Genomic DNA, 12,552 nt, shown 5'->3' with positions numbered 1-12,552 from the left:
GAAGTGGGAATGTGGGTTGGCTTGCCCTTCAGCTTTCTCAAACTCAATAAGGTGCTGCCACCACGGTCTTCTCACCCCCCCGCTCCCCCCCCAATCCAACTCTTCCTTCCCAGAAACGTGAGTTCTGAGCGGAGTGAGGCTCGTCGGAAACTGCGCGAGTGTGATGGGCTGGTGGATGCCTTGATATACATTGTCCAGTCAGAGATTGGCCAGAAAGACTCTGACAGCAAGGTAATGGTGTGGAGAGAGGAGCAACGGTGTGCCAATTAATCTGGACTGGGGCATCTCTGCTGTTGTTCAGGGCCTCCCTGTATGCCAGTAGGATCAGAAATAGAACTGACCGATCTGCATGTTTTTCTTTCATAGTTGTGACTGCTCCCACTGTGCCAGCATAGATTATTTTCAAAGCTGGAAGAGAAAGGGAATGCAAAGCCATATGATGCACTGAGGGGGGTAGGGCATGGCATTAGATTGAGTTTCAAGAGGGTTTGAAGTCTGGGCTGGCTCTTTTTTTTCCTGTGCCCAGAAGCAAAGCGTTCTATGAACTAATGGAATCCAAATGCGAGTCCATGATTTGGAAGCTACAGTGTCCTTTGTGTTTGACTGCTGGCCACTAGATTTTGAGCCGAGTAGCAGAGGTGCAGCTCTAGGATTTTGAAAGGGATTTCCCTGGGTCTATGACCTGAAGCCTGGGAAGAGGCTGCCCTGAATTGAGCTATTTCAGCCTCTTCCTGGCTTGGTTGGTACTCAAGTCACAATCCTAATCACTCTGCTCTGAGGAGGTTAGGGTGGGTTTAGGGCAAGCTTTTCTCACTGAAAGCACCTCCCTCCATTCATAGCTGGTGGAAAACTGTGTCTGTCTGCTCCGGAACTTATCATACCAAGTCCATCATGAGATCCCACACGCTGAGCGTTATCAGGAGACTCCCCTCAACCCCACCAATAATGCTGGGCCCCATGCTGCCAGCTGCTTTGGTACCAAGAAAGGCAAAGGTATGTCAGGGATCTTGATGCTTACCTTAAGGGTGGGTGGGAGAAGGAGTGAAGCTTCCAGCTGTCTTGCTCTGATGTTAAATAATCTGCTAGAGGGCTAAAATCGCTGCCTTTTTTGAGAAACCTTTTGGTAACAGCAGCAGCTGCTGCATCTCCAACCTTTGCTTATAGGGCCTAATGCCCTGCATGGTGGGTTTAGATTGCCTTGGGTGGTGATGAGTACATCTCCACTAACTCCAGGCCTTTTCCATGTCCCTTTTTTCCCCCTCCCCCCCGCTTTTCTGCCAAACCATCTGTGATCCTGTCGGCATCTCTTCTCTTCTGCCTCTTCTCTCTCCTGTCCCTCTCTCCGCTTCACCAATAGACGAGTGGTTCTCCAGAGGTGAGTCTGCCTTGGATTTTTTTCTCCCCTTCCCCCTTTTTCCCTTGGTTCGTTGGGTACTCTTAGCTCTCTCCTCTTCCCTATCTTGCTAGACACGCATGCTCCCTATATTAGCTGAAGAGGTCCATGCTCATTCCCCATAGCACTTCCCATGGGGAGAAGCTGGTAGCTCAGTGTTACGTTTTTCTTTTTTTGGGGTGTGTTCTCTGAAGCAAATGTAATGTCTAACGAGTCATTGGTTGGATTGAAGAGGGATAGTTAAGAGGAGGGGTGGGGGGAATGGAGGATGGGATGTATATTAAAGCCTTGTGTGTTTTTTGTTTTTGTTTTTTTTTTGTTTTGTTTTGTTTTGTTTTTTTTTGTTTTTGTTTTTTTTTTTGAAGGCAAAAAACCTCCAGAAGATCCTGGTGCTGATACAGTGGACTTTCCCAAAAGAACAACACCTGCAAAAGGTACAGTTCTGTAGTGTGCTTGTTCTATGCTCCACTCCTCTTCAATTTTTGGAGAGCTTAACATAGACCAAATAATGCAGGGCTTCCTTGAGAGAGGTACTGATACAATAAGATTAAAATATTGCTGATGATGAGGATATCCATTTGGTTTAAGGGTGAGGATGGTGTAGTGGTGTGGGCAGAAGCCCAAAACTCTTTAATTCTGATACCGTAGTAGTCTTTAATTTTGGGCATCTCGCTTTGCCTTTTTGCCTTGCTCTTTTGCCCTACCAGATTTTAGTTCCTTACCTTAGAGAGATTTTGAGGGTGATTTTAAACTAAGGGTAGTAAAGCACTTGGAAATGTAACTGGAACAACATGCCCTGACATGGGGCAAGGATAAGTTTCTATAGCTCTTACATCAGGTTTTCAGTAGCTGTTTACAACTACAAAAAAACTTCTGTTCTGAAAAACCACCATCTTGGCAAACATCCTGTGCTCTTATGAAAGTAGAAAAACCTAGAGCTGGTTAGAAAGGTAAAACATTTTAGCATTTGAAAACTAACTCTCATTTCATTGGAATAAGGACTATTTTTGGTTCATAGCAGTTTGGACTTATTTTAAAAACTGAATATTTTTTTTCCTGTGCCTCACCCAACTTTCCAGCAAGAGGAAAGGGAAACAAATGGAGAAATAGGAGTGGGTGGGTTGTTTGTTTTTAAATATAAAAATCTCTGCCTTTTTAATATTTTTCAGATAAATTCAACCTTGGGCACACTGCACATGAAGGAACAATAGCCTTTGTACATTGTGTTGAGACACTGCTCATTGCAAAGCGTTTTTGCAGCATTGGTCTTGCATAGTGCTCTGTGGAGGGCCTCCTGGATGTAACTGCAATGCGAGCATTTCCAGTCTATAGTGGAAATGCCCAAAACCTGGTTTAATTCTGGCTGAACCAGTTTGAAGCCCTGCTCTGAGCTAGTACAGTTGTGGATGCACATGGAATGGTGATGACATTTTTTGGGAGTTTGTAGGCAGGGAGAAGGCTTAAAACATTACAGCTGCTTGAACTGGTTTGTTTTCTGCCAGGTCTCTTGTGATAAGGCTTTAGTCATCTGTCTTCTGATGCCATAAGGATTGGCTGTTAGGATAATCACCACACCCAACCTTGGCCTTGTATAAGGCCTGGCTTAAAAGGGCATTGACATCAGATAGATAATAAAATATCATCCTCATGAGTAATCATGTATTCTAACCATCTGCCTTGCAAAGCAAGCAACAGAGGTGCTTCAGTGCCTTTTTTTTTTTTTTTTTTTTTTACCCCATTAGACTGCTGAAGATACTCTCTCAGTAAGCATAGGTGTGTCAGCGCTATGCTGCTTTAAGCATCCAGTGCTAAGTGGCAGTTTCCAAAAACTGTTTTTAGCTCCTCAAACTTCTAGTCATTAGGGTGGGGAGAGCCAGTGTGTATACTTTGCGTCTTACCTATTTGACCTTTTAAACAGGCTGTATGTTCTCTTCTTAATGCTTCAGATTGCGTTTAACTTCTTGCTTGTTCGAACTTCCTGTGTCTTGTACCTAGGTTATGAGCTCCTATTCCAGCCAGAAGTAGTCCGGATATACATCTCATTGTTGAAGGAGAGCAAGACCCCTGCCATTCTGGAGGCTTCAGCAGGTGCTATTCAGAATCTATGTGCTGGTCGCTGGACGGTGAGTTCCCTTCTAAGAGGTAACATTCCTCCTGTCTGCTTTTAAAAATGCAGTGGGAACTATGCCAGATGAAGTCATGGTCACCCACCTGATGCTGACAAAAGCAGTGGAAGTTCAGACGCTGTTATCTTTTGATTTGCCATTAGTACATAATATGGGGGAAACCCAATGAAAGTTATTTAGCAGCACAGTTGAAAAACAGTCCATGTTTCTTCACAGGTCTTTATTCTGAGTGCCAAGCTCTTGATTATCCCCTCTGTTCATGCTGTAGCTAATGCTTTCCAGGATTGATGGCTGCCAGTGCTGCCTGTAATAGCTGACTTAAGGCTATTCCAGTAAAACATTAAGAACTCGTATGCATGTGTATCTTGCTTGGGATCCTTTGACCCTAGCTGACTTCCTGCCCTTCAGGCAGCGGACTAGACCTGATTGTCACATGAGGTCCCTTCTAGCCCTAATGTCTATGCAGTGTTTCCCAACCCTTTCTAATACTGTGGACCAGCAAATATTTTAAGCTTACATATTTAAATTTTACATGGTGGGTGGGTTGCAAGGTTCGGATTGGGATGGGGCACTGCAGCTGCGGGCACTGGAGGACCCTGCAGGAGAGGGGGCTGTGCAGGTAGTGGCCTGGGGGGACCCAGCTAGGGCTGACTGGGGAGAAGGGCCTCTGCTGCCTTCCCTAGGAGCAAGCAGTGGAGCTGCCTCCCTGCCCTGGGCGTTTCCCCACCTGCATCCCCCCGTTCCCGGCCAGGGGTGGGGCTGGAGAGTCCTGCCTGGCCCAGTGTGGGCTCTGGTACCTGCTGCACAGGCCGTGCCTTGCTGCAGCAGCCATGGCAGTGGAAGTGGGACTGGGCACACAGCTGGCTGCTTCCCTCCTGGGGCTGCCCTGCTGCCTAGCTTTAATCCCACACATGACTGCCAGCAGCCTGGCAGCCAACCCTTCACAGACTGGTACTGGGCTGCAGCCCGGTGGTTGGGAACCTCTGGTCTATGAATCTTTCTTGAGAAAAGAGTATCATGATGGAGCTCTTGCAGGGAAGAACAATTTAAGAGCTTGCTACCCTGGGCCACAAGAGGGCACTTAGTGCTTAATTTGAGTGATATCAGTAAGAATCCTAGGTGACAGAGTCCAATTAAAATAGCTCTTTGTGCCCTGATGTATCTTTTTGTGCTCTGTAAACTAAGTAACAGCTTTCCACATGGCTTACCTGTCTTCTGGAGCTTTCTCCATTCTCCAGAATACTTTCTCCATTGTTAAAGCTACCTTTTAGGTATTGGTTGAATCACTAGTGCAGGGGTGGGCAATTATTTTGGGCAGAGGTCCGCTTAATGAGTTCTGGCAAACCATCGAGGGCTGCATGACAGGCAGCCGGGGCAGATAAATACAAATTTTCTAAATTTTTTTTTTTAGGGGCCCCACAGGCTGGATAGAATGGCTTGGCAGGCCACATCTGGCCCACGGGCTGCATTTTGCCTATCCCTGCACTAGGGGCTTCATGTGACTGTGTCTGCATAACAGACTTGTATTTTTGGAATACAAGTCCTCTTGGATAGTTCCCATTTCAAGCTGTGATCCCATGTAGTGCCTGGCACAGTAGACCTTGAATTAGCCAAGGCCTTGGATGCTTCTATACAAATGTTGTCTGGCTTAGTTTGGCAGTGGCTGTTCCTGCAATGTATCCTATCCATGATGGTGACTAGGACCAGTTGCTTTGGAGGGACAGGCAAGAAGCATAGCTGTTCTCCGATGACTGACTGGTTCCACAGAGTTTCTTTCTGGTTCTAGATAATGATATGGAGCATGATGGATTTAGTCTGCATGCTGGTTGATCCAAGTCCCTGTGGAATAGCTTTTGCAACAGTTCTGGTTCCAAGTAGTTTAATTTTAAATGTTTCACTTGGATCTGTTTAATCAAAGACTACTTGGTATTAGTCTCTACAAACATCTGACGTTTTGCTGAAATAGCCAACTTAGGGTTCTTACAGGCAGCATTGACAGCCATCAAAGCTGGAAAGCATCAGCTACAATACAAATGGAGGAGATGAGAGCTCAACACGTGGAATAAAGACCTGGTCTTTATATGACATGTTGTAATCTGTGGACATTACTACCTGCTTGTTGAAGCAAATGAGTTGGGCAGTGTTCGAATATATTGAAATGTATAATGGTCAGTTATCACATTCTGCTTTACCTCTTCTGAATCAGAATGATGTTCATGGGTTTCTGGCCCTTGAGCCCTTAATGGAGCTTGCACTGAAATTTTTAACCACTTTTTCTGGCCACAGGATTAAAGTGGTATTTGGGCTGGCAGTGCTTCTGAACAGCTTCTCTAGCATTTTGTGTCCTTTTGTTACCTGACTTACTGGATGTGGCGATTCCTGTGATCCCACTGGATAGGATGCTTCTCCTTCCATGGGATTGTAGCGGCTTGTGGAAAAGTTTTAAATGGATGACGCATGCAATTTGATTGCAGCACCACAACATGGTATAGTGTGATTGAGAAGGAAGGGCTTCTGCTTGCCTCTCTTCTGGTAACGCTGCTTTTTGCCATGTCCCTGCAGTACGGTCGGTACATCCGCTCGGCATTACGCCAAGAGAAAGGGCTTTCTGCTATTGCCGACCTGCTGAACCATGACAATGAACGTGTAGTGAAAGCAGCATCTGGGGCTCTGCGCAACTTGGCAGTGGATCCTCGGAATAAAGAGCTGATAGGTAAGGGCCATGAAGAAGCTGACTGCTTTGTAGGTGCTGGGGCATCTTCCAGAATGGGTCCTTGAGGGGTGGGTTGGGGTTAAACAGGCAGAACAGTATTGAAGTCCAGATCGTTGCCAAGCATTTGACATGCATGAATGGCTGGCAGACACTCCTAGACTCTCCTTTTTCTTCCTACCATTTATTTGACAGCTCTGTTCTGCGCACCTTCTGACCTAAATGCTTTCCTACCTGTCCCCCAACCCAGGTAAACATGCTATCCCCAACTTAGTGAAGAACTTGCCAGGTGGGCAGCAGACACCAGCCAAGAACCTCTCTGAGGACACTGTGGTATCAGTCCTGAACACAGTCAACGAGGTCATGTTGGAGAACTTGGAGGCCGCAAAGAAACTGCGGGAGACACAAGGCATTGAGAAGCTGGTGCTGATCAACAAATCAGGGTAGATGCATTATAAGACAGAGGGGTGTGATGGTTGGAACTGAGCAAGTACACTGGTTACCTTTTCTCTCTCCTCCCTCCCTTCCCCCCTGCCTTTTATAGGTCTCTGTGGAGAATGTTGTGAAGTGATTGAATGTTAAGTACTTTGTGTCCTGTCTTTATCTTCGTTTTGACCTCTTTAGGAACCGTTCAGAGAGAGAAGTCCGAGCTGCAGCCCTAGTCCTGCAGACAATCTGGGGGTATAAGGAGTTGCGGAAGCCACTAGAGAAGGAAGGATGGAAAAAGTCTGACTTCCAGGTACCTTAACTGGTTGATGAATTGCCTCTAGGGTGGAGGGGATGAGTGAGCAGTGATATGATAGCCAGGTGCCCAGTACAGAAGCACTCACTCCTCTGGGTCTTGTAGCTTTTCTGTGAACTTTTTTACTCTAGCTAACTGCTGGTTTGTTGTTCACCAGCCTTATAGGTCTGATCTTTCTCTGCCCTTTTGGTGCTCCCACTGCAGTTATGGTAGGGAGAGGTGTGTCCTGTATATATCACACACTGGACTGTGACCTTGAGGATTTGGTTTCAGTTCTCAACTCTCCCTTTGCTTTTGGGCAAGCTGTGTTCAGCCTGATACAGACTAAAGATTTTTTTAAGATTGTTCTAAATCTTCATTTGTCTCAGTTTCTTTCTTGACTGCACAAATGCATTCAAATGCCAAGGGAACTTGGTGGCTTTTTAAAAATAATTTTCTATCAAGAAGAAAGAGTCCAGGTGGGAAGAAGTGTGTTCATCAAGCTGGTTCCTGGCATTTGCTAAATATTGAGCACCGCAGCTGAGTAAGACTGCCGAGTGGGCATTGCCACACATTCTTCTAAATGGCCTGAGCCCCCACTGAACAGATGGAGCCTTATTCTGATAGTGCAGATGTCTGGGAATATGGGAGTGGTGGGTTTTGGGCCCTCTGTGATCAAGGTTGTGACAGTCTGCTTGGTGTGATGCATATGACAGCTCTCTCATTCCAGGTAAACCTGAGCAATGCCTCTCGGAACCAGGGAGGCAACTCGTTTGATGACAGCACCTTGCCACTCATTGACAGGAACCAAAAAGGAGGTATGCTCTTTTTTCACAGAAGCCAGTTGTTTGGGAGGGGAAGAACATCCACTTGCACACCTTTCTTTCCCATATTTCTTGATGCCTGCTGACCTCCATTATATTCCAATTTCCCCTGGTCGTGCTTGTGCAGATGCCCATGTGTTGAGAGGTGTTGGGAAACTGTGGATATGGGTGTACAAATGCTTGTTTCCAGCTAGTGTATTCCAATTGTGTGTAAATGAGCTGAGTACAAATCAAATGTAGCAAAATCTCCAACTTTAGCTCTTGTTCATCCAGGGCTAAACTTGCCCCTCAGCATCTTGTGCTAGGGTTGTGAAAGTAGAACCTTTTTTGTCCAAGTGAATATAATAGTTTTGTGCTTGCTTAACTTGGTTCTTATTGGGGAATGGGGAAACTGCTAGATGTATAGCTGGCTGCCTCCAATAGACATCTCTGGGATCCTGAGTATGATCTCGCTGGTATACCTGTGTTCATCTTCGTCTAGATAAGAAATCTTCTCGGGAGGAGATCCAGATGAGCAACATGGGACCAGGTAAAAACCTTTAGCCAGCTTCCTATGTAAGCTCAAATACTTGGGTATCTTTAGGAGGGGAGGATTCTGCATCTGCTTGCTTTGGTTTGTGCTGTGTGGGTGCCATAACATTGGGAAAGCAAGGAGCTTATAAGAGGTCAGGAAAGATGCTTTTATATAGTAGTGTTTAGCTTTTTATTTGTCTTCATTGAGCTTTATGTAGGCTTTAAAGTGCCCCTTCTAGGGAGTGCCTGACTTCTCTTCTTGTTGTAGACAACAATTACTCCACACTAAATGAAAGAGACCACAACAGGACATTAGACCGATCTGGAGATCTTGGCAATGTGGAACCAGTGAAGGCGGCACCGATCTCAGTAAGGCATTGCTTGCTTCTTAAACACCCTTCTGCTTCTTCTGCCTTACAGCTTTGTGGGTGGTATGGGAAACCCCTAGGGTAGAGGTGGTCTGAATCATGGTAGTTGGGGTGGATGACCCGAGGGGAATGTCTGTTGGATTGTACCATGGAAGTAGCCAAGGAAAGGACTCTGGCTGCTTGTCATATGACAGTTTACTAGTCTGCTTCTGTTCTGCCTCTATCTGTCAAGCTCTATCTCCACCTCCTTTCCCCCAAACCATCTTCCTTATCTTGCTTCCTTCCCTGCCTACTTTCCATCTCCATACTAACAATGCATGTGTCTGCACCAGGATGAAAGGCAGGAAAACCTGTATGAGGAGGAGGATGACACTGTGGTTTATCCCCTGATGGCACATCCCTGAGTCCCCTGCTCCTGTGTAAGTTAAGAAGTTGGAGGACTGATACTGGCATTTTGGGCTAATCTGGTGTTGCTTAGCAAATCAAATCCTGCTGAGGTTGCAGCTTCATCCAAGGCCTTGATCATTCACTTCCTCATGACAGTAATTACCCCCCTGATATTGCTGGGTATATGCTGAATTGCTGATTGACTCTCTGTGGTGCTAACCTGTTTTCCCTTTTCTCCACAGCAGAAGATCTAGAGTTCTCTCCTGCCTCTGCTCAGTTTGGGTTTATAATATATCTCTCTCTTCATGGTGGAATGGACTGACTTACCTTTATTTTTTTGCTGGACTTTTTGTGCCAACTATCCAGCCAAATGATTGACCCTTTGTGCCTCTCCCTGCTGAGGTACAACTTGGTCAGGGCCCCCACACCCTCTCCTGTAGACAACTGCACCTCCAATCCTTGGGCGCTTTTTTTCTTCTGAGAGCAAATCTTCCTGCAGACCAAATACTCCTGATGAATCTCACTGGAGATACTAACTAACACAGACTCTGAAAGAACCCTTCCCTTGACATCACCTCTCCTGCTGGGCCTGCAGCACAACACAGAACTGGCTATACTGGCACTACATTTTCCTTTAAGACATTTTTTGGTTCTGCTTGCAGTAATGGGGACAGAGGCTGCCTCCTTTTAGCCTCTAAAATGTGCAAACCCTTGGCAACAGAGGATGCAAGGAATACTGGAACATTCCAGGTGGTGGGGGTACCTGCGATTTGATTGCAATACTTGTTTCCTATGACTTACTGTATCTGGATGTCAGATCACATTGAGGGTGGAGGTGGGGGTCTGTTTTTGAGATGAGCCACTCAGACAGGAAACATCTCTTCTCATCTAAAGGAGAAAGAGGCAGGTTGGGAGCAGTTTGTTCACTCCTTGTATGCTCTGGTGTTCTTAGGTATGCGGCCATTGTGGATGGGCGATGTGTTTGTGTTTGTTTTTGTTCTGTGGGAGGAATTTGTGCAGGAGCCAACCGGGGGAAGGTAGCAAGGATTGGGGGCAGATCCTGATCCCTAAAGAAGTCTGAATCTTAGAACGAGGGTGTGGGGTTTCCTTTTGAGGAGCATGTGGCTTTTTTGGCTGTTTAAAGTGCGGGAGATATCTGGGCTTATGGTGCAGGCAGGTAGAGGAGGAGAAAGAAGGTGATGGATTGGGTAGAGTGGTGATAGAAAGGGAGAGCCTAACTGTAACTAACCCCATCCCCCACAAACCAGATGAATGCAAGTGTCTCTTTCTCTTGACACGTGCCTTTCTTTGCCACTGTGAAATAGTTTCTTCCAACTCATAGGCTCCATGGCCAACTAGATAAGGAGTGTTTTGGACTGGGTTGTGGGGAATCTTTCTGGCACAGATGAGTTGCTGTTCTTCTCTCCACTTGAGATTCTGGCCTTTAACATCTTTTTGTACTGACACTGGGTGAATGGAGGTGCTGGGATTCCCAGGAATGACTAGATGGGAGGCAATAAATAGTCACTTATCTGTACCTCCTAAATGATGGGATATGGAGAGGCAAAAGCCACAGTCAGACCCAGTAGGTAATGGGGCAGCCTGCTGCAACTGGAAGGGGTGCATGTGAATGGGCCGTTGCCTCCCCTTCCTTTCAGCAGGAGAGTAGAGGTGTGTTATGTCCACTTCTCTCCACATGGCGAGGAGATCCCAGCCCCTCCATGCACCGTGCAACTGGAATCCTCCCTTGAGGGCCAGAAACTGGAACTGGGTTGCTGTAGACTTGTGTGCTTGGATGGGATTCTTGCTCCCTGCTTCTCCCTGTGACACATGCACTGTAAAAGGGGAAATGTGTGGGCTGGGAGACCTCCTGTGCCTCTAACCCTCTTCTGCTGCATCCAGCCTCTTCCTGTTTTGGGATGGGACTGAAGTACAAATCCAGGCTTTTTTTTCCCTGGGGGGGTCTAACCTTTTTTTCTTGCATATTATGTAAAACACTAATTCTTTTTGTAATTCCAGATGAACCAAAAACTCCTCCTTCCCCCAGAGACTGCTTCAGCACCTGCAGTGGGGAACCTGTAACTGACCAGTTTTTTTTGTTTTGCTTTCCTCCACAACCCCAGTGCCTGGGGGAGGATGGGAGGAGTCTGCTGTTCTTTGTCTGATTTCTGTGCCCGCTCTTGTAACGCTTTTAAAACAAAATGATTTTTTATATAAATAAAAATTTTTTAAAGTGTGTATTTGGGAAAACAGAGAATGACTCCTGGAACAAATCTTGGACTTGCATCAGATGCAGGCCCTCTTGGGCTTTGGCCTTTTTGGCTGGACCATATAAAGGAGGGAGGGGGATGTCTTTTATTTGTTGTATATGTATGATTCCTGTTGGTATAGTATCTGAGCAAAATGCATAGCTTTTTAACACTCCCACCTTCCAGGGGTGTTATGAGAAGTGGTGTTCATTCTGCCTGCTTTCTGGTATCTGAAGTTCAGATCCACAAGCACTTGGTACTGCCATGCCTAACTTCTGTGTGCTCAGCTTTTGGAGTTGAAGTCACAACCAGGCAAGAGCTTACATTTTACTGATGGTCTGAATGATCAGTAGTGTGACTAGGCAGACTTGGATGCCAAGGACTGAGATTCACAAGAGCTGGCAGAGTGAGGGATGCATTTAACCCAGCCAATAGGAAATGGTTGAGCTGCCCCCCTCAAAGCAAATAAAGGACTGGCACTTCAGAGAGGATCAGCTTTGTCTCTCCTCTGGTGAGGCATTGCTAGCCCTTCCCAGCAATGTATTTAGCCAGTTGGTCCTGAGCTTGTACCGGTGGGATTCTTCCACCCTAAGTGCAGGACTTTGCACTTTGTCCTTGTTGAACCTCAAGATTTCCTTTGCTCTAATTCTCCAATTTGTCTAAGTCACTCTGAATCCTAACCCTACCCTCCAACGTATCTGCTACTCCCCCAAGCTTGGTGTCATTTGTAAACTTGCTGAGGGTGTACTCCATCCCATCTTCCAGATCACTGATGAAGATGTTGAACTAAACTGGCTCCAGGACAAACCCTTGGGGCACTCCACTTGATACTGGCTGCCAGCTAGATCTCAACCCATTGATCACTGCCCATTCAGCCTGATGATCCAGGCCAGCTTCTGTTCCCCTTACAGTCCCAGTCATCCAGCTCCTACTTACACAAGTAAGTGGGAGAGCATATCAAAAGCCTTGCTAAAGTTGAGGTGTATCATGTCCACTGCTTTCTCTGCATCCACAGAGCCGTTCATCTCGTCATAGAAGGCAATCAGGTTGGTGAGGCATGACTTGCTTTTGGTGAGTCTATGCTGATTGTTTCTGATGACTTTCTTCTCCAAGTGCTTAGCAATGGATTCTTTGAGAACCTGCTCCATCATTTTTTCTGGGGACAGAGGTGAGGCTTAGTGGTATGTAGTTCCCTGGATCTTCCTCCTTCCCTTTCTTGAAGATATACAGTATATTTACCCTTTTCTGCTCATCCAGAACC

General features: G+C 46.2%; 1 protein-coding gene across 9 annotated transcripts in view; it reads left to right on the top strand.

Moving 5' to 3' along the window:
• The window catches only part of CTNND1 (catenin delta 1), a 48,223-nt gene extending 36,943 nt beyond the window's left edge, over positions 1-11,280 (top strand). For 6 of the 9 annotated variants that reach the window (XM_090032100.1, XM_090032095.1, XM_090032092.1 and 3 more), the window contains 13 exons: positions 114-231; positions 840-993; positions 1,358-1,375; positions 1,759-1,827; positions 3,389-3,516; positions 6,082-6,232; positions 6,480-6,672; positions 6,854-6,968; positions 7,681-7,768; positions 8,256-8,303; positions 8,556-8,656; positions 8,988-9,074; positions 9,285-11,280. In XM_090032100.1, coding sequence (XP_089888226.1) covers positions 114-231; positions 840-993; positions 1,358-1,375; positions 1,759-1,827; positions 3,389-3,516; positions 6,082-6,232; positions 6,480-6,672; positions 6,854-6,968; positions 7,681-7,768; positions 8,256-8,303; positions 8,556-8,656; positions 8,988-9,059 — 1,255 coding nt within the window. In that variant the 3' untranslated portion in view covers positions 9,060-9,074; positions 9,285-11,280. The remainder of the gene's footprint in view (positions 1-113; positions 232-839; positions 994-1,357; positions 1,376-1,758; positions 1,828-3,388; positions 3,517-6,081; positions 6,233-6,479; positions 6,673-6,853; positions 6,969-7,680; positions 7,769-8,255; positions 8,304-8,555; positions 8,657-8,987; positions 9,075-9,284) is intronic. The other 3 variants (XM_090032097.1, XM_090032099.1, XM_090032098.1) reach the window with 3 other exon arrangements.
• The last annotated feature ends 1,272 nt before the right edge of the window (positions 11,281-12,552 follow it).

This window comes from Crocodylus siamensis, chromosome 2 (assembly GCF_052110815.1).
Source record: "Crocodylus siamensis isolate JL-2025a chromosome 2, ASM5211081v1, whole genome shotgun sequence".
Taxonomy (NCBI): domain Eukaryota; kingdom Metazoa; phylum Chordata; order Crocodylia; family Crocodylidae; genus Crocodylus; species Crocodylus siamensis.
Note: the sequence above shows the minus strand (reverse complement) of the source record. Positions and strands in the feature narration are given on the sequence as shown.